Consider the following 24,224-nt stretch of genomic DNA (forward strand, 5'->3'; position numbering starts at 1 on the left):
ATGGCCATCATGCAGCAGAACCAAAACAAACAGTGAGATTTTTCACATACGTTTGGAACAAATAAGTCCAGTTTTTATTATTGTGATTTCTGTTAATGTAGCAGTGGCGCTTCAACCTGAACATTGATAAATAAAACACTGACAAAATTGTAATTTTTTTTCTTTTTTTCCTCCTTTTTCTGTAAGGATCTCACGTTATCCTTAAGACACTGTGAAGTAAGAATAACCAAATTTATCATCATTCCACACAATTAGATTTTCCTTGACCAATGTCCTTATGTGAGATAGAATGTTTGTTTTTCCTCTTTTAAAAAAATCCAACTCATCCTGGGAAGAACGTGTTGGGTGGCTGCAGCGTTCTCTCCCCATCCAAGGCCCCTCAGGAATAACTAGACGTTTTGCTACCGACATCATCCTCCTGCGATCCCATACTCTGAAGGGGAAACAAAAAACAAAAACAACACAAAACATCAAAACTGTTATCTGAACACATCAGGCGGAGCCACTGCTGCAAACCAGTTTCTGCTGCACTTCCACCAACAATGAGTGATTGTTTTGTTCAGGTCTCAATGCCCAATATTACTTGATGGTAGGGCGTATTGCCATTCTGGGAACTAACTCCTTAGACTTTTTCCCCAGTTTGTGTTGATATATACCAGTGGTTCCCAAACATTTTTTGCTGGGCCCCCTTTGTTTTACCAGAAAAATGTTCGGCTTAGAATGAAGTTGGTTTGGAAACATATTCAACTATGCTTCATTCCCTGCTTTGTGTTTCTGTGGCGGCCCTGTGCTAGCCGTGTCCAAGCGTTTTGGTTTTTTCTCCCCCTTTTCATAACGCGCCTCCCCTAGGGGGCGGGCCCCACACTTTGGGAAGGTCTGATATATACAATAAGGAAGTGTGCAGCTACTTGACTGGTCGTTTAAAAGTTGCTGTCCTTCTTTGTTGGCACTGAAAATCCAAGCCACTTAACTTTAAATGTCGATAGCTCCATCACCGTTTGTTCTTGAGACAAAATTGAATACTGTTTTGGAAGGAAGGGAAGACGAGCTTTACAGCAATATCTGGTGTATTGTGGCAGCATAAAAGTATTCACCAGGTACTACTGTCTGAACAGGCAGATGTTACCATGTGCACTTCACATTATTGTTGGTTCTCAACCATTGTGGACCAGAGAGAAAATTCAAATAGTTCTTGAAAGCTGAGAATTATTTAGTAAATTTACAGCCAAAATTACAAAATGAGTCACAATGTACGACTAGCCCAGGCAGCGCCTCTCAATGATGGAAAAGTGTAAACAAACGAGGTGAACTATAAGCAAGAAGACAGCTGTGCAAACCATTTAGCTTCTGTAGAAAATAAGCGTTTGTATGTCATATGTAAGATTAAACTGATATAAAACCACGCAGGCCTGCAAGGAAGGCAGGTTGCTATTAACTTTAGCCAGATTTGACAAATTAATTTGTGTTTTATTAGCACAATGGTTCACAATTTGATAGAAAGTGAGCCTGACTGCTGCTATTAAAGTGGTTAATGACATTGTTGATTCAATGGACTGCAAAAAATACTGTGCTGCTCCTTTTCTTGACTTGTCAAAGGCTTTTGATACAGTTGACCATGCTATATTTTATTAAATAGACCAATATTGTTTAGTCTATCTGTAAATGCTGTAAGTTGGTTTTCAAATTACTTGTCAGCAAGAAAACAGTGTGTCCATGCTGCTGGGTCTTCTTCCTCTTTTCTCCCAGTATCCAAAGGAGTTCCGCAGGGCTCCATATTAGGGCCATTGCTATTTTCTCTTTACATAAACAACCTTTGTGATAATTTGTCAAATGCAGCATTTCATCTTTATGCAGATGATACAATTATTTATTGTTCACCCCCTTCAGTAGCACAAACCCTGCAATTTCTGCAGTCTGCCTTTGATGTAGTTCAGTCCCATTTAACTCAACTTAAGTTGGTGTTAAATCCAGAGAAATCCAAGTTCATGTTATTCTCAAATGGCAAAGAGTTGTTAGCTACGTCTCCTAAGATTAAAACAATTCAAGGAACTGAAATTGAAATGGTCACATCTTACAAGTATCTAGGGATCATTATAGATCAGAATTTGTCATTTAAAACTCACATTCAAAGGCTTGTGTCAAAGTTAAAACTAAAACTAGGTTACTTTTTTAGAAATCAATCCTGTTTCTCCCTCCAAGTGAGAAAACACTTGATTCATGCAACTTTTTTTACCTTTATTGGATTATGGTGACCTGCTTTTTATGAATGCACCTGCCCACTACCTAAAGAGGTTGGATACTGTGTACCATTGTGCTTTACGTTTTATTACTGGCTATGGAAATCGTGCACATTATTGTTCTTTGTACGCTGCTGCTAAATGTTATATACTTATGTGGTATGTATATTTTGACTTTTGTTGCCATGATGCCAAGTCTCTCTTGAAAATGAGATTTTTAATTTCAATGAGATTTTTTACCTGGATAAATAAAGGACTAATAAATATTTGGTTAAGAAAAATAATTCTCACGCTGTTATAGCTGGGAAAGCCTCCTACACCTGAGTTTAGGGTGAACGACCCCACAAACGGCCCAAAAAACTAAAAGTGAAAGCATTCTTGTGGTCACATTCCCGACCTGATAAGCTTGGATCAGATTCTTCATCCAAAACAGCGTCTTGGTTTTTGTCTACAGCCAAAGGCTCGCCACCCTCCATAAGGAAGGTTGGGTTAGTTTGAAACGGAAGCCAATGTGCAAATTTGTGCAAGTTTTAGCACCATAGTGTAAATGTAGACACACAAGGGCAAGCGGTCAAAACAGGACGTCCAGGGGGCAATCTTTAAAAAGGGAAAAAGAAGAACCAGGCTAGGACTGTTTTCTGACTTGCACAGTTGGAAATGTTCTTGAAGGGAGAGATCTATAATTTGAATCAGGTATAGTTTTTGGTTTTTATGGATGGAAATGCGAAACCTTATGATCGCATATTGCATAACAAGCGGCATGTCAGTTACACTGAAAAGGGAGAATTACAGAGTCAGTGTTTATCAAACGCCCAGCAATGGATTTCATGAAACAGTGACTGAAGACACCATGTGACTTGGCAACACAATCTGCTCAGGCATGCCACATGTGCTACAAACAGTGATCACACTGTTTCTAAACCTCTAAGCATCTTATCCTCTGCTTCAATAAAAAGTTTAAAATTTGAACTTTTTGGACAACATACACGCCGACAGGAGAACATCTTTAGTCTGGCTCATTCTACCAAAAATACACACATAAGCCAAAATAAGAAAAAGCAACTCCAGTGCTGCTGGAGCCCCCCCTCACCTTCTGCACAAATTGTGGGTTTACTGTGATTTCCTGATCCATAGACTTTAGTTTCTCATCCAGCTGTATACATTTCAACATCTGAAAAGAGAGGAAAAAAAAGACACGTGCTCATTTTCAAAAATTCATGCAGGATTTGTGTATTGCAACTGCAAACAATCCATGCAAAGCACAAGAACAGTGAACACAGATCTGAGCCTCCACACCTCTTGGTCAATTTTGTGGAGCATTGCTGGGTTGTTGTATTTTTCAGGGTTGTCATGGAAGCAGACCATACCATCTTTTTGGTTAATGCTAGCATAGATCTCACCATCTTCAATCTGCAAAGAAGAAAACAAGAGGGAATGCAGAAAATCCAGTGTAAAGACTATTGTTATATGGTCGTTAAGGCCTTCAAGTCCAAAACGGTCCAACACAACAGATAAAAGACTTGTGTAATACATCTATAGCTAAAAAAAATATCAAACCATTTCACAAACACGTAAAGTTGGATATCGTGATTTCTATCAGCATCAACTGGATTGTATTTTTTGTGCTTTGGTCTCTCTGGAGAACTCACCATGTGTAAGACGTATTTCTCTGCTTCCTGCGGGCCTGAAAGCTGCACTCGACTCGCCATGTCTTGCAAAGACAGTGTCAGGAAGGTCTGTGGGGTTCGCACAGAGGAAAAACCGATATCAGATCTAGTGAATGGGCAAAAACCCGCCATCTAAACTCCAGTTTGTTTCAAATAAATCCCTTGACAACTCAACGAACGTCTCTTTAACCTCAGTAAAGAAGCTCTCAGTACTCTGGATTGTCTGGCTAGCTGGTGCTTTGGATTTGTGCCTGTCTGTTTGAGCTGGCATGTGCAACATGAACCTAAAAGATAACCTAAAGTGATATCCAGACAGCACTGGGCCTGGATTTAACCTATAGGCTGTATGGAGTGTGAAACTCAAGTTTTATGGGTCACACAGCCCCTCTAACTTCAGTCTTCTTGGTAATGTGAACAAGATGACCCAACAGGTGGAAACTGAAAGCTCAAGAGTCATTGTTGTTAGTCGTTTTAGCAAAGATGGGCCAACAGCCAGTTATCAGATGTCAGCATCTGTCTTGGCACACCCATGTTTTGGCTGTGTTTCCTTTCATTTTGATTATCGTGACCTCTAATGAACTGCGCCACAGATGATTTGAGACGACAGAGACATTTCTACGTTCTTGATGTCTCTCTTCTTACAACAGAATATTTCCTAAAGTAAAGTCGCACAAGCTACCCAGTGAAGCTTATCTCTTGAAGGCATCGGGAGTGTGTTAATATCACACATCACATAGAAAACACACACACACAGCTCACCTTTGTTAGCCTCTGGATATTCTTCTTGTAGAGAGAGGAGAGGCACTGTTTGACCAGGCCTGTGTTGTTGTCTCGTGTGAAGGTCTCGCTGTGTTTGTTGACCAGGCTGCGCAGCTCGGCCGGGTTGTTGGTGGTGTAAACCTGAGCCAACTCGTGGTATGCGTTACTCAAGGGCTGAGGCACAAAAAAGAAAAAAAAGGAAAAAAGCAAACGCAATTATGGACGGATAGCTCAGTAGCAGCAAAATAAATAAGTGGCTTTTCCTGATGGGCTCACACTACAGCTGCACATAAATATTCAACTGTTCCAAATATTAGTTGTTGTTGAAACTTAGAAACTTTGTGAGCAGATTTTGCTGCTTTTCAAAGCCCACAGTGAATTTTTGATTTACAAAAAAATAAAGAAAATAAAGAAAATTGCTACTGCGTGACACTGACATCTTGATCTGCTTGCTTTTACAGACTCTGTTCTGCTGCGTTCAGTTAAGTGAGTGAGCCGTGAGGCTACAAAGCAGCGCTGCACAGTGTGGGAGAAGAAGGAAAAAAAAAACTTTCTGTGTGAGCAGCTGTCTGATACATAAAAGGCAAAATGACAGGTGAGCCTTTGTGTTCACCTCGTGTGTGATGGTATTTTTATCAAATCTGATTGAAATCAGTGCTTTTGACTCTGTCCAAGTAACGATTCATCTTTGAGTCTTTTAGGTGCTCAGAGGTGTTTACTTTCCAATTAGTGTAAACCAATAATTGAAGTGCATTCACATCCTACCCCTGATGCCTACACCAATGCTGATGCTCTTATCTTAACTTTAAAGACAAATGTTGGTGAGTTCTTCCTTTGCCCGAGCTCCACTTTTCTATAACGTTTCATCAAATTCAGCTTAATAACTTTTCCACATTCTAGCTAACAGAATGAATGGCTCACCCTCCCACTGAGACTCAGCCTAGCAGGCAAAAAAACAACATTTTAACAGCCAGTCTGTCGATCTGTATCACTGATTCTTCATGCATGAACCTAAATGTTAATCTATACATTACTGAGCATCAATACACTATTATTATCACTACTTTTTGGTGATTTTAGAAAATGACACTTCTTGGCTACACCTCTAAAAAGAAAAAAATATCACCCACACGTCATGCATCCTTACCTTGATGAACCTCCCTACTATTTGTGAAGTGTATTTGGGCAACTGCTGCACTTTGCCGTGGAGAATAAGTGACACCAGGATGTATTTTTTATAGGCTTCCAACATGATGTGGCTCACTGCCATGGCTGGAGTGGTTATTGCCTGTCACAGAAAATTAAAAACAAAAGCATGTGCAGTGATGCCGCAAAGAACGTTTAAATTCAGGAGGCAACAAAAAGACTGTAAAGACAGTACCTGTTCATAAAAATACAGTGCTCTTTCAAAATTTTTGAGGCCCGTGTAGATCATGCCACCATAGTAGTAGTAACATAAAAAGTGCTTTGCGTCGTAGGCTCCGTTCTCCTTGCAGATGTCCATCATGTCCACCTCCAAAAAGGGCAGGGCTGGCTTGAAGCACTTTGCTAACAAACACAGCTGCAGAAGAACATATAAGAGGTGAACAAGTGGCTTAGACTGCATATGGAAAAGGAGATGTGCTGGGATTACAACTGGGATGATGCTAAGAACTTACCTGACACAGGTCTGCGTGAACTGAGGTAAGTTGGTTTGTGTTCATCTGCATTTTGTCTATTGCCTGTTTTAGGACCACGACACCCCTCAATGGCTGTCAGAAGAGGAGAAATTGTGAGTTACTAAGCTGAAAGTCGTCCTGAGACACCCAAATGTGCTGGAAACAGTCAGGGCCTGAAGAACACGCTAAAATATTTAGATCAAGAAGGGAAAGGAAAACATGCTCCACTGTGGTGCTGAAACTCAGTGCTGTCTTAGTGATGAAATGACTCATGTGAGCCCTGTGATGAAAAATGATTGTGACTGACTCATTTCATTCTGACCAAAGGGGGGAAATTGGTTTTAGCTGCAAGGTAAATGCAACACACACACTATGTAGGCCACACAGCATTTAGGAGATAAACACTAACATGATCATTCAGGTGGAAGGAAGTTTAGGGGTTGGGGGGTTGGGTGCTGTATTAGACAGCAGGGTCATGTGACTCTCCTGCTGCTTGTGAGAGCGCGGATAAATACACTTGCAGTGTTTCCCCACGCACAGACTTGATTTGGCCATCCAGATATATCAACACCCAAGTATACATTTGTCTGCTGGCAGTCTCCTCGCCATTATTTTGAGTGTTCAGTGGCTGCAACCTGGCTTACTGTTGTGGCAGTCCTTAATATTACTCTCCAGAGTCTCTCATCCACCCTCATGAACTGTAGCTGCTGGTGGTAATTCTTGTAGGTTATAGCTAGCACCAGCAACAGGTTGCTTGTTCATTGAAGCTAAGAACCACAACAAGGACTACTGTTATTGCATTCACTTCACGCCCATCCGAGCAATGATAAACAACTAGAAAGGATTACTCTTATACCAACTCCTTAAGAAAGCACCCGATCCCACAAACACAATCTAATTCAGTAGGAAATGCTGACGAGGGTATGGCAATGGTGGCGCGTAGGGTGAGTGATATCAAATGAACTGCTGACAGGAAAGGCCCTAACCCCTTTAGCTTCAAGAGATACAATTGTGTGGATGTCACTAAATCAGCAGCCTGCAGATAAATACACACTGTTTAAAAACATGTGGCCTCTGGCAGAAGACAAAAGTTCTGAAGCCAAAAACTAGTCAGACTCATGAAGTGTAAAACCAAGAATTACAGAAGCACCAGGAAATACAGAAAGCCTGCCTGCTTTTTGTTCTTTCCGCTGATATTAAAGACTGCACGGGCTGAATGAAAACAAACTGCTTGGCACAAGTGCAACAGGATTACATACTGCATAATCTACAGAGGGACAGAGAATGCAGAAGGCATTTTCTTCTAGGGAGATGTATCATGAACAAATCTTAACAGTTCTCTTACAAAAAATAAAATTTAAAAATGCAATTGTGTTCTTTTTTTTTGTTAAGCATTCACTTTTACAACATAGCCCTACTTTTGTCAAGCCTAAACGACATCACTATTTAGGCTACGTTCACACTGCAGGCAAAAGCGCATCAAATCCAACCTTTTTTTTTTACCCTATGCGACCCATTTCCGATCATGGTATGACAGTGTGAACAGCACAAATCCGATATTTTCAAACCTGACCTGAGTCACTTTCGTATGTGGTACTGAATCCGATATATATCTGATGTTTTAGAAAGCGACTGCTGTTTGAACGGTCATGTCACATTAAATCCGTCTTTTACATCACTGACACAAGACAGACGCCTATTATCAGCGCCGGAGAAGCGCCCAAGAAGACATCGTGGACGCTTCCTGGCCATCCAGTGTAGATGTTAGTGAAACTGTTGGGAAGACAACGTTGGAGAAACGTGAATATTTTATTTGTACTGTATAATCTGCAGATTCTGACAGAAATCTGCAACTATCCTTTGAAGCACCGCTCCTTTCTAAAACAGCAATAAGGATCATTATTAGGCCATATGTAAATAACTTTATAACTTAAAAAAAATTGGGAAACGTAAAGTCCGAATAAAGTCTTTATATTAAGGCCATCAGTCAAACAATACTGTGTGGTCTGGGTCTAAACAGAGCGCGTTGTGTGTGAGGTCTTCTTTTGCGCATGCGGGCCGCTTTGAGGGTTCACACTAGAGCACGTTGGCTGTCACATTTTATTTGTAGTGTGAACAAGCAGGCAAAAAAACCCAAAAAAACGGATTTGATCAAAAAATCGGAATAGAGCATTAAGACCTGCAGTGTGAACGTAGCCTTAGTTGGATTAGGCTCAGAATGATAGAAAGAGACATTCTTACCTGTTTCCGCTCTACAAGTGCGTTTGTCAACTGGTGGCAGAGACCAGCAACTGTGGCAGGAAAACAGAGGAGTTATGATTAACCACGTGGATTCTGCCAGATCCCACAAATCCACATAACAGCTGTGACTGATACCAACAAAATTTATATAACCTTGTGTAAAATATATGAACACAAGTAGCGATTCATGACAGCTCAGCTAGAAACGCATACACGAAATGCTTCTGTCTTAACAATCACAAAAACAAATTGAAAAAAAAAAACTTGACACAAAACAAGTTCACTGAACAATGAGACTTACAAGTGTCTGTTGCATATCTAATGTGCTCCCCATTGCATGTACTGATGAAGAGCTGGACTTGGGAGAAGAGCGTCTCAAAGTCAGGGATGTTTGGCATGGAGAACTTCACAAATCTTGAGCAAAAGCAGAAGGAAGGAAGGAAGGGGGGTTAGCCAAAACTTAGCATTAGTTTGCCAATTTTTAAAAATCATTTAGAGCTAAAGGGCTGAGTTTTGAGTAAGGAGGGAAATGTATCGATCAGACGCAATGTTGGGTAAGCAGAAGCGAGATTGATTTTGTAAACAGGAAATAATAGCTTTCATTTCTGTGTTATTTATTATCAGTTGTAAAGGCAACAGAAAACCTTTAGCAGTGTCACGTCTGTGCAGGATTTGCTATAGTGCAGAGAATGTGTGGAAATTTTAAAGAAAGGAAACAATTTGAAGAAGTGAGAGAGATTATTCCCTTTCAATAGAACATTATATGCAGGAACTTATTATCTGTCAACTTTTCCTCTCATTTTCCTCTAAATCCTGAGCTGGCTCTGTCATTTTTCCAAGAGACTTCCTCTAAAGAACTACCGCCTCTTCCTCAACCAACACAAAAAGTACAACGTGACCTTCAATAGACACAACATTAGGAGAATATCTTGGCCAAGAACAGCAGAACGAAAGCAGAGTGCAGTGAAACACCAAAATGTAAACTAATAAAAAAAATTAATATTAATAATACTGATAATAATAATAGACCAGTTAGAGGGGAAAAAAACTTTATGAGAAAAATTTCTTGTCATGTGGTAACTGAGACAGAAGAAAGTTATAGTGGAAACTTACAGCACAGCCAGCACACCTAGGGAGTGCTCCTGGATGTCCAGGGCCCCCAGCACCGTGTCCAGGTGGGACAGATTTTTGGCCAGCAGCTCCCCACTTTTGTTGATCAACTCACATAGCTGAGTCATCTGGCCTGGAGGGATGAAGGGAAATTGAGGTCAACATTGAGAAATTTAACCACACTTAACTTTTTGTACCGACCTTTTAAAAAGGCTTTCTAAAGGCTTAAGGTAACTTGTTTTGCAGGTCTAGGTGCAGATTATATTTTTGACACCAGCCCACCAGATGTAGAATAAAATCAGGTTGTTATGCTGAGATTTAATGTCATCAGGTCTCTATTTCACAAGGTTGTTATTACATTGCAAAGCACACAAGGAGGGCACATGGACAAAATCTTAGCTGGAAATGCTACAAAGACTAGACACAATCAGTATGACCACAACCCCACTACAACTATTATCAGTAAAGTTGTTGTATGTTGATAGGAGAAATAATGCACAGTGATACATTTTCTTTGTTGTTTAATTGGTCAAATTATGGATAAAATAGGAATTTTCTTGTTTACGAATCCAAAGAGGCTATTCTTTATAAACCTAGAGGACACACGGACTCATAAAACTGTGTATAACCGCCGCGCTGCGGATGGGCATTTCAATTGAAATCGGCTGGCCAAGTGTCCTGTCAAGGCCTTGCAACAGAGGTAATGCGAGCAGGATTGACAGATGACTTCGAGCCAATAATATTTGCCAATTCAGTCCGCTAGCCAATTATATGAGGCTAGGGCGGGACTACCGGTAGGCAGTCCCCAGAAATTATTTTCTAGATCAAAAACAAAAAGTATAATTTTCACATCTAGTTTGATGACATGCACGTTATGCAGTTATCCTTCGGGTCCTTGTGTAATACCGCATCTTCTCGTGGTAGTTTACATAGGAACTACAGCGACATAAGGTCGTTTTAGCGATGTGTTTACATGATAAAGCAAAAAGAAGCCTCTGACCAGTTTGACTGCCTAGCTATCGGCAAGGCATTGGATAGCATATGCTAGCTAACTAGCTAATACTTCAGACTCTAATGAGTTTATCAACCCTACCTTGAGCGGAAAGCTGCCGCACATTGTTCACAAACTGCTCCAAGGCTGAAGCCATTATTTCCTGGGTCCAACGTGGAGGTAATTTGCACTGTATTTCATTCAAACGTCAGAAACAACTCCGTCCGGACTAAGACAGGGGGCCACACAGCCGCCACTGAGGTGAGGCTATCGCGAGATCGTAAGAACAGAACAGACCGCAAGGAGGTTTAGAGAACCGACCGTTGAATTCTTAAAGGGCCAGCTACCAGATTTGCTGGTAGTATTGAAACACACTTGCTTTTATATATCTATCTATCTATATATAGATATATATCTATATATATCTATATATAGATATATATTGCGCGAGTGTGTGTTTATTTAAAAATGGACTTCAACTTCTCTCTTTGAGGACTCGGAAATAAAGGAAGTGACGTACATACCGGGGTTAACGTAGATGTTTTATGGTGAGACCTCTTGTCTAACTACTTTTACAGGACTACTATAGTGCTGCTCCTTTGGGGAAACGAAAATATGATGACATTGATACATTGATAAATATGATTGAATGTATATATGATTTGAATCAAGTTTTTGTTTAAAATTGAATAAATTTAAATTAAAGTTAAGTTTTGGTCTTAGACTTAGACTTAGATGGTCTGCCTCCAGCATCTTCTCTCTCTCTCTCACACACACACACACACACGTATTTCATGCACAAGTGATGGATCTCTGGAAGCTCCCCTGTCTGATGCTAAATGTTTTGCCCCTTTACCTATCCATCATTCAGAATAAGCTGTCACATTTGGGCATAAAGAGATGACTGTGCATAAATTGCAATGAACCTAACTAACGACAGTTCTTTAGCCAATAAATAATCACACACGTTGCGTGTATGATTATTGTTGTGGTAAAACCTTCGTATTGTTGTAAAATTTTATATTTTTCACTGTACATGGCTCCTGAAAACAGCGAGGAGTGAACCATCTTGGTCATGTGAGATCTTTGTTGCGCACGGGCTCGTAGTACAGTTTGTTCTTACAGCTGAGCGCTTCTCCCTTTGGTGCAGCAGCTCCAGTTGTTTACTTCTCGTTTCACCTCAGACAGCTCTAACAGCATATGTTGTTTATCTCATATGCTGTGGAATTTTAGAAAGGCATGCCTTGGATGCCGGCCGGCTAATACACACTGACAAACGATACAAAGAGCTCCCGGCAACTGTGACCGCCACAGGCAGGTCACAGTTGAACTGCCCGCTGCGGCTGCTGTGGTGCTAGCCTGTCAGCTAGCCAGCGTCTGTTAGCTCAACTGCCGCTCAGAATGTGAAAAGTTGGACAAAAATTCACAAGGGGCGAATAACAGTGTCTAAAACGAGTACTGAAAGGGGTTTAGCTCCAGTGTCTGGAATTATTTTTGTTTGTGTAAGTCCCATGCCGACTTTACAAGCTGTTTCTGCTGACTGTTTGGAGAGGGCAGAGACCGAGGGCGTGAAAAATGTTGCTGCTTAGTGCAACACGCCTACTAGGAAGAGGGAAAACCTTGCTCCGAGATCCCATTAAGAGGATTTGCGCAAACATGTCGTTCATCTCTCGTTCCGGGAAGAGACTGCGGGTCCTGGTGGACATGGACGGAGTCCTGGCGGACTTCGAGGGGGGTTTCCTGAAGAAGTATCGGGCCAGGTACCCGACGGAGCCCTACATCACCCTGGAGGACAGGAGAGGGTTTTGGGTGTCAACGCAGTACGGGCAGCTGAGGAGTGACCTTTGTGTGAGTGACAGCAGCACTAAATATAGTGGCTGAAATTCAACTTAGGCTTTCTCGATTTGGGTTTTTTATTTTTATTTTTTACAAGTTTTAATTCAAAAGATTGTCTGTCTCATTTACATATGGTTAACAGTCAAGTTTCTGACTGCTCTGGACTGGGACCTTTTCAATAGGGTGGTACAGGAGTATTTATGGAAGAGGATTATGGCCACTGGGAAAAATGGATTTTTTTGTCAGAATTCTGAAAAACAAAAAACAAAAGATGGCCCCACTTTTTCAGTACCTTCTAATCTTCTTAGTAAGTATTGGACTATTGCATTGCAATATTTTCATCCAGAATACAGTGAAAATTAGAAGAAAGTAGCATAATATGAATGGACATTAAATGCTGGAATTTTTACAGTGGAAGCAGAATAATCACATGTACTACATTGCAGTCTACTACTGGTCTCGTGCATGATTTAGACTTCTGCGGCAAATCTACATCATAGTATAACTGGAACTGCAAATACCTTTAAATGTTTCTGGTTAAAAAGAAACAATAAATAGTTTAATCGTACTCCACAACCTTCCACGTAACCCGAGAAATGTAACTACATGTCGGGTCAGACTATATGGCATGGAAGGTTATGGCATAGGAGTTTACAGTTACAGTGTAGATTTCCCGCAGAAGTCTAAATCAGGCATTATCCTTGCTCTCATCCCATGGCTCTGGGGATTGTGAGATTAACAGCGCTCTAGCTCAGTAGCATTAATTAGGATTGGGGGACTTTTAAGGGGCTGGTGTCACCCCCGCTTCATGTGTAGACACAGCCATGGATGCGCATTCTTGAATTGGTTTGTGTGGATGAATGACTCAACCTCGATTTCCTTGTGGTTCACTTTAATGTGAAGTGTTGAGCAGTTCACTCACTACTCCATTTGATTATGTGTTTCCTTCAGTGTCTTAATTCACCTACTCCAAGCAAGAAGCAAAGTGCTACCTTGTAATCATGTCCACAGAAGTTGGCCTTTTGGACTTTACTTCTTCAGGGCTCATGAACACTCACGTGGATACACATACTGTACATGCACCTGATTAACTTACACGGTTGCAGATAAGCTGTATGCATGTGTTTTGTTTCCTTTTTTTAAACTCCAGGAAAAAGCTATCAGCATCTGGGAGTCCAAAGGTTTCTTCATAGACTTGGACCCGCTACCAGGAGGAGTGGAGGCGGTCAAGGAGATGGCCGAGATGAATGAGTAGGTCTTGGAAGTTGCAGTGCATTTATCTCACATACACAAAAGAGACTGAGAGGAGTTCTTGTTGTATCACAAGTGGCTTAAATCACCATAATGGGAGAAGAATGTGCATGATTAGATATTTGCATGTAGCACTTTGATCAGAAGGGAGGTGGGGGAAATGGTGTTCTGAGTTAATATGTATTTAACTTTGCAAAATAATGCCAGGCTCTGTGGTTTGTTTATCATTTTCCACACAGTTTCACCCTGTTTAGTTCACTTTATCTGACTTCCTCCACAGTCTCTACATTTAGCTGGCTGCATTTTAAGGCTCTGTTTTCATACAAAAGCCCTGCAAAGCAGCAATGGCCTGCTCAGCCCAGTTTACAAGAAAAGCTGGGAGGCAGGAAGCCTGAAATGAGTGACTGTGCTCCTAAACACATCAGCAAAGTGTTTACCTGGGACAGGTCAGAGGGCTGTTTTCCCATAGACTTTTATAAGACCAGGTTTTCTTTACACCTGCACCTATCCCCCCCTGATGGTCATTAAAAAGAAAGCATGTTTAAGACACTTGGCATTGGCGTCCTTTTTAGGCCCAGAAGCGACAGTGTTATGTAAAAGCCATGCGCCACCATTTCTTCACACTCTCCTATGAAAATGGGAAATGGGTGCCGCAACAAAAGAACGGTGAAAATTGAGCTACTGGGCAGAAGGAAAAGGGGAACACACACAGAAGATTTATCAATGTAGTGAAGGAGGACATGTAGAGGGTTGGTGTGACAGAAAAGGATGCCACAGGTTGGGTTAGACAGGGAACGCTTAAAGAGAGCTGAGGGAAGAATCACAGTATATAACAGTATACAGTATATAATGAGCTTGAAAGTCAATATTTGGTATGACCGCCTTTGTTCTTCAATACAGCCAGTGTTGTGTGCTTTTTGTGTTCATAATTCCACCAATTTTGACAACATCCCCAACTTTACTGGTTAAAATAGAGCCCCAAACCATGACAGAGCCTCCACCATGTTTTATAGGCAGCTGTAGAGACTGACGATCTGAACAAAAAAAAAAGAAATTTGGATTCATCACTCCATCAGACCTGTCGCCACTGATTTTCAGTCTACTTCTTATGTAGTTTGGGATACGTCAGCCTTTTCTCTCTGTTTCCCTTTCTTAAGCACAGGTTCTTGACAGTCATCCTTCCACTGACACAATTTCTGACAAGGCTTTATCGAACAGTAGATCAACTCAAGATACGTCTCTCTGATCTGTTTTCAGCTCTTTGCTTGATTCTTTTTTTCCCTAGTTCTTAAAGATATGATTTTCAGATACTGTTCATCTCCTGTTCTTCTTTTTTCATTCACCTGTTCAATTTCCTCAAATTCTTAAGAACACACTCCACACCATGCTGAAATAAGGCAAGTTTTTGGCTAATAGCTCTTTGTCAATCACCTTTTGGTGACAAAAAATAATGTTTTATGCTTGTTAAGCTGAGCAATCTTTGACATTTTTCTAAGATTGAACTGACTTTACTGCACTTTTTTTTAGCTTCCACGGAACCAAATACAAATTAGGATTGGCTCAAGACTTTTGCACAATACTGTACATCCATCTTTTATTCTGTCTGTGATTTTTGAGACAGATTGTGAACGCCTCCTTTTGATGGAGGTTTTTTCTGTTTTGTCTGAACCTGACCAAATGAATCAAGTCAGAAAGCCCCTGTTGCTCATTCCAGTCACTCACAAAAGCCAGCAAGACTAGATTCTATAACATACACGTAAATTTGATATTTATGTTTGGAGCACATTTTATATATTTTTTACACACATTAAAACAGTGATTGTGTTTTGGGTCCTCAACGCTGCCAAAACAGAGACAACTTGCCACTCAGGGCTGTGCCTGAAGGCATCAAGCGTCGAGGCTGCCGTACAGCCTCCTAGGCCTGGCATCAGTAGTGAATGTGATGGTCTGTTTGTCTGTCTTCTCTGTATGATCTATTTGTGCTCTGCAGTCAGTGACAGCAGCAGGCCATAGGGACAATTACAGACACCTGGCCTCCATGTTGTGTCACCACACAGCCTGTCTTTGTGCGCGCCAGCACCACGCTGTTCTCCCGTTCACTCAGCCTCACGACTCAGATGGCCCCATGCTGTGATATTTTCAGTATTTTTTTTCCCCTTTTTCTAATAAATGATTTAAAACACATCACCCCAAGTCTTACTCGGGGACGGTCGCGTGTAGTTTTTGATGATATTTTAATAAGTGTGATCTGAATCAGCGTGACACAGACTGTGACTACTTTTTTTTTTTTTTCTGGGATTATTCTCAGAGGAGAATGCACGTGAATAACATCTAAAAATACCAAAAGTTATGAACTTCGCTTACATTTCTTCTGCTGCTAAAAATGAATGGCTTTCTTTAGCCACCAGTGCCTGAATGTGCACGTTCTCCCATCAGGGTAATGCACCATACACATGATTTCATGTTTACTGGGAACCTTCCCCACATGAATTCCTGTCATAAAAGTTCAGGCCTAAGCAGCTGGAAGGTAAACATAATACTGTGTGTTTGTAACTTTTCCACTCTGGTCTGTTTGTTTCCCTTTGTTTCTGCAGCACAGATGTCTTTATTTGCACCAGCCCTATAAAACATTACAAACACTGCCCACATGAGAAGGTAGGCCTACTGCAAATCAATAACAAATATCCATTTCTCTGTGGAAATGATTAATGTGTTCCACTCTTTGCTGATGAGATCTCATCTGCTGTGTGTGTGTGTGTTTTTGTCTAGTATGCCTGGGTGGAGAAGCATCTGGGCCGTGACTTCCTGGAACAAGTCATTCTAACCCGAGACAAGACGTTAATCACCGGCGACCTCCTGATAGACGACAAACCCGACATTCTAGGTGAGGCCTCCGTGGAACTTTGTGTGGGTGCACTTTTGTGTTTATCATGATTCTTTTATTTTAATATTAATGCTCTAACAATCTTTTTAGGTTATTTTTGGTCTGTGAAGCGATCTGCTCCGGTTTAGCCTCTATGGCTTTCATGAAATAAAAACAACATTTTTGAACAATAAGTTTAGCTAAACAAAAAGCATTCAAACTACTTATTTTTAGCTTGCTTCATTTCATTTTGCAAATTTCAGTAGAGCGCTGCAATCGCAGTGCATTCTGGGTAGTCAAGGCCATGTTGTCGTTCATAAAAATAAAGATAGATGCTAACAAATAATGAGGGGAAAACGCACTAATGCCCACTGAAAAAGCACCTAAATGACCTATGAGAAGATCAGCAGCACAATAGGATACAACAAGATGCTAAACAACAAGGTTAAGGAGTGTTATTTGATCCATCCATCCATCTTCCTCCACTTGTCCAGTTCAAGGTCTCAGGGAAGTCTTTCCCTGCTGCCATAGGAAAAGAAACACAGTACGCACTGGACAGGTCGCCAGTCCGATTCAGGGCTAACATAGAGAGACAACCATTTGTACTCACATTCATACCTATGGGCAACTAAGAATCCCCAATTAGTCTGAAGCTGAAGTACCTGTAGAGAATCCACGCAAGCATGAGTGATGGTGGATTTGGATCCAGGATAATCTTCCTGGACTTGAATATGGGAACACAAAGAATGGTAGTCTTGAGAGCTGAAAAGAAGCCAACTAGACTTCTTTAGGTTTTGAAGACATTTCACGTCTCATCCAAGCAGCTTCTTCAGTTCTAGAATAATTGGTAGCGAACTCTTCCAGTAAAGGTGGTCTTGAGGATTGTTAACCCACTCTTAGTTATGTGAGATATTATATGAGCCAACAGATGACAGAGGAAACCTCTGTTAGACGTTACCCCACCCCACTGTCATGTGAGCGATTGAGGTCACCTAAGGCAAGGTGTGAGTGGTTGAAACACATGGGAAAAGAACTCGGGAGCATATGTGGCTGATGGCTGGTGCCATAAGCCACCGCCTCTGTTCAATGACAGCTGTTTACAGCGGGTCTAGATGGCCTCCTTTATTCCTCTCTTAAACCCTTTCTTCGTCCAAAATGTGAACATTGATGTCCTCAAAAGACAGTCCTTCCTTGTTTTCCTAGTCCTAAAATCCTTTCCCAGGTGTTTTCATGCGCTGACTTTTACAGGTGAGCCGAGACTATACCACTGAAGGTCATTGATAATGCTAGCTGGGTTTCCACACAAAGCGCAGATCATAACTGATCTCCGAGCCGTGAAAGCAGTGCCTGCAGCTTACCTCACGCACTGCTCTCTCATCAGTTTACCATGAAAAAATTTGTACTTACCCATCTAGATTTTGTTGGGACTTAAAATCCGGGGCTAAGCCAAGTTGGTTGGCCAACATAGGCAGTTGTCTGTAGCCTTTTGGAGGATATTTCATAAAGGTGACAGATAATGATGGTTGTGTGCAACAGCCCATCCAAGAAGTTTGTATTCCAGATCTAGTAAAATTCAAGCATTTTATTAGTCTGTGATGTAGTGTTTAAATTAGCAGGTGTCGGAGGATGCAGCTTGGTAAAGAAACCAGTGTTAGCTGAGTCTAAATCTAAGCCAAAAACATGGCAACACTGGTGCTATAAAATGTAGACTCCAAAACAAAGTGATGAATGAACATTATGTTGCCATTGTTCATTGTCTATACACAGTTTATGCTTTGCCCCCTGTCATGCTAAAGGTAGCAGCAGTAATATTGCATTAGATTGCTAGAATGAAATGTTTTCACACCTGATTACATTTTTATTCAAATTGTAACCATCATGCTAAAGCAGCTGCAGCTTTCCAAATGTGCACATGCTTTGGTGTGACGGTCAGTTTTTCATTACTTTTTTTTTTTATCAAAAGAACACATTTGTACATTAGTCATTTTTTCAAACGGAGTTCCAGAGTGCAAAGATTTTTTTACGTAATAATGTGCAGATACACACTAATGTCTGATGCTGGCTGTGAGTGCACATTTGCCTGAATAAAAAAAAACATCTTGAAATGCTGAGTATTTAACTTATGAGTAGATCTCAAAGTTAGTCGGCTTGAGTCGTGTAAATTATTGCTGCCGCAGTTAATTCAGTAGGAAAGTACAGTAGTTCACTGATCTGAGCAGATCAGGGATGATAACTATTATTTTTAAATCACTGAAAGAACAAGAACAAATGAAGAACAAAGCAAAATCTTCAAAGAGGACTTTTGCATAATAATGTTTGTGAAACTTGGTGTGGGTGTTATAATTATTTGCATCCATTTTCAGTGCTTTGATTGCCTCATGAGGCAGCTGCTGCAGTGTTCCTATGGTCTGTCAGGACAATTTATATCCTTCACACACTTAAATACAGGGAGCTGCTACTTAAATAATGTTTATATTTCTGTGACTTGGACAGGTGTGGAGCCAAATCCACCGTGGGAGCACATCCTGTTCACTGCCTGCCACAACAAGCACCTGCCCCTCAGCCTCCCCCAGAGAAGACTCCTGTCATGGTCAGATGATTGGAGGGCCATCCTGGACAGCAAAAGGCAGTGAGGAGCTCCTGCACGGCTCAGCCCCACAGCAGCCTGGCATCAGGGTTAGTGGAAGTTCTGGGGTTCGCTGCTGTTGCCTTGGCATCCTTGTTCTCCACTAAGTAGGGTGTGGCGGCTTAAGCGGGATGAGCAGTTTACGTTTCAGGTTGAATGGAAGTGCTGTACAAGAAGACTGTTGATCCAGTCTGTTGGAAGAGGATGTTCACTTGCTCGACCACAAGGGGGCACTCTGACACTTTGTATGAATTTGTGTTGGCGACCAGATTTTGAACAATCTCACTGAATGAGAACAACAAAAGGAGTTCATAAAACGATACATGGTAAGTGGAAAGGACAGATTGTGTTGAGTGACCTCGGCGGTTATGGACTCAGTTTGCATTCTGGATGTTTCTCAGATTCAGACAAAATGGATTTCTGAGCCACTGCGTGGTCTATCTGTGGCCTTCATCGCAAAAGGCTTATCAATATTTAACTGCACCGTGTTGCACTCGTGAGTCAGTGTGATGTGATTCACAACAGGGCACTCCGCTGCACCCAAAAAAGCTCAAAAATACACCCTGAGTCGTGGGCACTGGCGAACACAGAAACACAGGACAGTGACTTGGAGTCAAAATTACTGTTCTATTAGGTTGTCATTATTTTGCATGTATTGTGTAGGTATGTGCCATGTCACTGTTATGTAAATGCAAAAGTACTGTGAAATCCACTCTGGTTTTTAAAAAGCTTAAAAGCCTACATGGGTGCTCTTTTTTTACAATATGTAATTGTTCAATATTTCACTGATACACAAATGAGAAAAGTAGCTGCACACGTGCATCTTGCCAAACATTGCTAGTGTAGATTGTTGTAAGCACTGAAGACTGAGTAACATTGGTTCAGTGTTGGTTAATAATGAACCATTATTCAATATTAATATATCACTGACAAGTCCATATGTTATTCAAAATTGTGGTAGGGTAGCTTTGCATGATTCAGTTCATAATAATCATTATTTCGTTTACATTGGACCCTTCTGCCACCTCGCAAGTTCAACGTTGGTCATAGACAAGCCATACCCCCCCCTTCCCTCCCAAAGCTAACTTTGTTCTGATTGGCTATCCCTCACAAACAGGAGTTTGCATCAGGTGTATGGAGAATTCTGTAGGGGCTATTTGTGCACACATTGGCCTCATTATTTGAAACTTTGCCCATGTTTAATATAAATATCCACAATTGCAACAGCATGGATATGACAGAATGCAGAATAAGGAAAAGTGGAAATCTATAGGAGCGGCAACAGTAATCACTATGTTTTATAAGTGGTATGTCACCATTCTGTTCATATTTTTAGAGCCGGGGTGTCCAACTCCAGTCCTTCAGAGCTACTGTCCTGCAGCTTTTACATGCAACCCTACTCAAAGACAGCTGAATCAAATGACTGGATTACCTCTTCAGCACACTATCAAGTTTGGCAAAGGCCTGATAACAAGCCATTCATTTGATTCAGGTGTGTCAGAACAAGGATGCATCTAAAAGCTGCAGGACAGTACCTTTTGAGGACTGGCGTTGGACACCCCTGTTTTAGAGCTTGTTTTCAGAAGCATGTCGCGCAAGATTTAAGTTGTAGAAAATGTTTTAATAATCCAAAAATAAAGTTTTTATTTCAGCTTGTCATTAATTACTTGAAAACTTAACTTGTATTAATTTTTAGAAACTATATTTTTATTATATTTTTTAGCATTTATAAAATGTATAAAATCACCACTTTCTCAGTGTCACTGTCCTGCTTCACTCATTTAAAGGGGACCTTTGTATACTCGTTTACAGTTTTATTCACCAACTCTACTAGAGTATGTCTGAATATGATTCACAGTTAAAAATACCTAACCTTGGTGCGGCACCTAATTTCATACGTTCTCTGAGGGAAACGTGCCAATTTCCTGTGTGCCTGCAATATTTGCACTCTCTGACATCATACAGAGCAAAGAGTTGGGAAAAAAGTACCTGAAATGGAGTGTTTAGTGCATTCTCGCTTTTTCTTACTTGCACCGATGCTAACCTCATTGGAAACTTGATGCTTTTAACATGAACACCCATCAGAGTAACAGCACCTGTAGCTAGCAAAGCAGTAATAGGTCCCCTTTAGGATACACAGACGATATGTAGATGCTGGGATAAAATGCTTTTTAATTTCTGGTATATTTTTCAGGGAACTACGCAGTAGATGCTAATTATGTGTAATGAAAGATGTATGTAATGCTGAGTGCTTGTTTTTTTGTGACTAGCTTATACATATTCAAATGTCAGTTCAATCCAAATGCAAATGTTTGTTTCTGCCAGTGAAATGTTTAGATCCACCTCTATTAAAACCCATGCAAAAAAACAATAACTTGATGACTTGGACATCTTCTTTCATTTAACAGTGCCATTAAAAGTTTCATTGGCTTTGGTTGTTTTTATATTTTTTTTCATTAGAATGCATGCTGCTTAGTCACATGAAATCATAGATAACTTCCTGCCAAAGTCTGGAAACATGCCCACACTCGTGGTTTGACATTCTGGCACTTTTGGGGGGAGGTTTAACTAAACATGAAGAACGCTCCTCTTTGTGGTCTTTGTTGTAGTTGCTCTCTGCACTGATCATATCAGTTGAGGAAAAAACCTCAAGAAGCTGATGAAATGATTTGTACAGCTGGAAGCGTTTAATTTTCTTGAGCTCAAAAAGAAGGCAGCTGGACTTCTTTACATTTTTGAAGATGTTACTGTTGCATCTAAGAGGTTTCTGCAGTTCTTGCCCAGACTGTCATGACCTGGATGACAAAGAACCTACACAGACAGCTGTTAATTTGATTAAACTCACTGCTACGAAGCCCAACAATTCATTTAACTTTTGTTCACATAGCACCAATTCAGTCGCCTCACTTTATATTGAAAGGTAAAGACTCTTCAAAATTAGAGAGAAAACACCCACAATAAGATGATCTCACATGAGTGAGCACTTGGTGACAGTGGAAAGGAAGAACTCTCTTTTAACAGGAAGAGCTTTGGACATCTCTGTTGGTATCTCAGATGTTGGGATCACATTTCACTAAAGAAAGCATGTGTAATGACATTCTGTTCACAGATTTAGATGTGAACAGGTTATGTAAATCTATTGCCCTGAAGCCAGTGTGCAGACTAGAAGGGAGCTTGGGCGAGCGTTGCTGCTCAAGAGCATAATTTGCAATGGTTTTTGTTTTCATGCATCATGCTCAAATCATCAGTAAAGGATTCTGAAAAAGTGGCTGCCTCACCGTCTCTGTTCAGTGCATACTTTATATCAGATTTCTCATTATGATTTTTCATGTTCTTCCAATAAATCCACAGCGAATGGAGCACATTAGGGTCAGCAGATGACATAAGCGTCATGAGCAGCTGGCTTTTCCACAAAACGTCACGGTTAGAAGAAGATTATCAACAAAAGCAGCTTTTATGTCAGAATTGTACTCATTGTGGTCCTCAATAAACATTGCCTGCTTTCAAAACGTATCTTCTCTGATTGATGTGAGATCAACGGAAACGAAAAAGACACTTGAGTAAGAAAATCAAGCTAAGAAAGAAGTGTTTTGGTCAGAAAATGGTACAAAGAAACGGTGTAAAAGCCTTGTGAGCAAAGAGAAGAAAGACTTCTTTAAAAAAAACTGGGCTTGATGGCATGAGTCCTCTGTTCTTGTATAATATTATTGATATAGGTTGTTTCTATTCCTGCATCAACTTATTTTATTCAACTTAACTTTTAATTTTGCTTCTGTTATTCATGGGTTAAGAGGAAACTGATTTATTATTTATATTGGGCCTCAAAATGAGGGCTGGGATTGCTTTAAAGGTTATTTTTCCAAGTCTATATTTTTGGGGGGAAATAGCAGTGTCAGCATAAAATTATTGACCCCAGCCTGTTTGTGTTTCCTGTCAATACTTCCGTCTACAGTCAAGTAGGTCAGCTGTCTCCCAGCTGCTGGAGGAACCTTTCTGTGCTTTTCGTTCCATGCGATTGCCTTCATGGCCAAGTTGCTGTTAAAACAAACGTGTGTGACAGCAAAAAGCCTTTGCATACATGCTTTGTGTGTGTTGGATCTGTGCCAGCGTCTTTTTTTCTTAATTGTGAATGAATGTTTCATGTTTGTGGAGCTAAACATTTTTCCTCATTGGCAGGCTCATAATTTCATGGGAGTAGGAAAAAAAATCCCTGTGACTCCATTGACGTTTCTATAATTTTGTTGTTCTATATTATTATTTTGTTTTTATTTCTGGTTTTATTTTCAAGCACTTTTTTATCTGTCAAAAGTGCACTAGAAATAAATCTTCTATTTTACTTCTTCTGTTTCAGTTTTATCGTAGTTGGTCTCAAAGGTGATGTTTAACCACTTGTGTTGATGTTTCAATCAGACAGTGACTGGTGCTGTATTTTTCAGTTTTTTCAGTATAATATTTGATCATTTTTGTCACAATTCAATTTAATTTTCCACATTGCCTCTAAACAAATGTTTTCTTGTATTTCAGATATGGACTGGATGAATATATCCCTTTGCAAAGAACTGTTTTCGCAGCATTTTCCTACATCAGGGGACTGTTTTTATTGCCAGTATTTGATGAACATTTTGAGCTTTCCAAAACTAGAGCTTATGTAATATAATCGGATAATGATGGCAGTTCATTTTAAAATCTGGCTGGTGATTAACCATAATTTTGTTTTTGGCAGAGCTTGCAAACGTAGCTGTCTTTCTGGCCGAGGTATAAAATTTTTTTTAAAATCACACGCATTTCGGTGACTTTTTCCCCCTCAATTATCCAGTCTGTCTCACTGTGGTGTGTAAGGACACAAGGTCATAGATGACTCACAGAAACCAGAAATCCAAGGACATATTGCTATAAAGCTTCTGTCATTTCCTAACTTCATTTAATGCTTGTTGCATTAGCGCTGGGTCCACAGGAAACTCATCCTGTTGTGTGGATTTATGCTG

General features: G+C 40.5%; 2 protein-coding genes across 2 annotated transcripts; one reads left to right on the plus strand and one right to left on the minus strand.

Moving 5' to 3' along the window:
- Positions 1 to 47: 47 nt before the first annotated feature.
- On the minus strand, positions 48 to 11,035 carry cops3 (COP9 signalosome subunit 3). The gene is made up of 12 exons (XM_026177310.2): positions 10,766 to 11,035; positions 9,676 to 9,805; positions 8,864 to 8,976; positions 8,563 to 8,612; positions 6,322 to 6,414; positions 6,045 to 6,224; positions 5,811 to 5,951; positions 4,664 to 4,837; positions 3,887 to 3,973; positions 3,534 to 3,647; positions 3,328 to 3,408; positions 48 to 433 (listed from the first exon to the last, which is right to left on the minus strand). The coding sequence occupies exons 1-12, from the start codon at positions 10,818 to 10,820 to the stop codon at positions 380 to 382; spliced, it is 1,272 nt and encodes a 423-aa protein (XP_026033095.1). The 5' UTR covers positions 10,821 to 11,035; the 3' UTR covers positions 48 to 379.
- Positions 11,036 to 11,725: 690 nt separating this feature from the next.
- Positions 11,726 to 21,613, plus strand: nt5m (5',3'-nucleotidase, mitochondrial). The gene is made up of 5 exons (XM_026177311.2): positions 11,726 to 12,511; positions 13,650 to 13,750; positions 16,345 to 16,405; positions 16,520 to 16,634; positions 19,107 to 21,613. Exons 1-5 carry the CDS (start codon positions 12,239 to 12,241, stop codon positions 19,244 to 19,246), a joined length of 690 nt encoding a protein of 229 aa, XP_026033096.2. The 5' UTR covers positions 11,726 to 12,238; the 3' UTR covers positions 19,247 to 21,613.
- The last annotated feature ends 2,611 nt before the right edge of the window (positions 21,614 to 24,224 follow it).

The sequence above is a fragment of the Astatotilapia calliptera genome, chromosome 8 (genome assembly GCF_964374335.1).
Source record: "Astatotilapia calliptera chromosome 8, fAstCal68.1, whole genome shotgun sequence".
Classification (NCBI taxonomy): Eukaryota; Metazoa; Chordata; class Actinopteri; order Cichliformes; family Cichlidae; genus Astatotilapia; species Astatotilapia calliptera.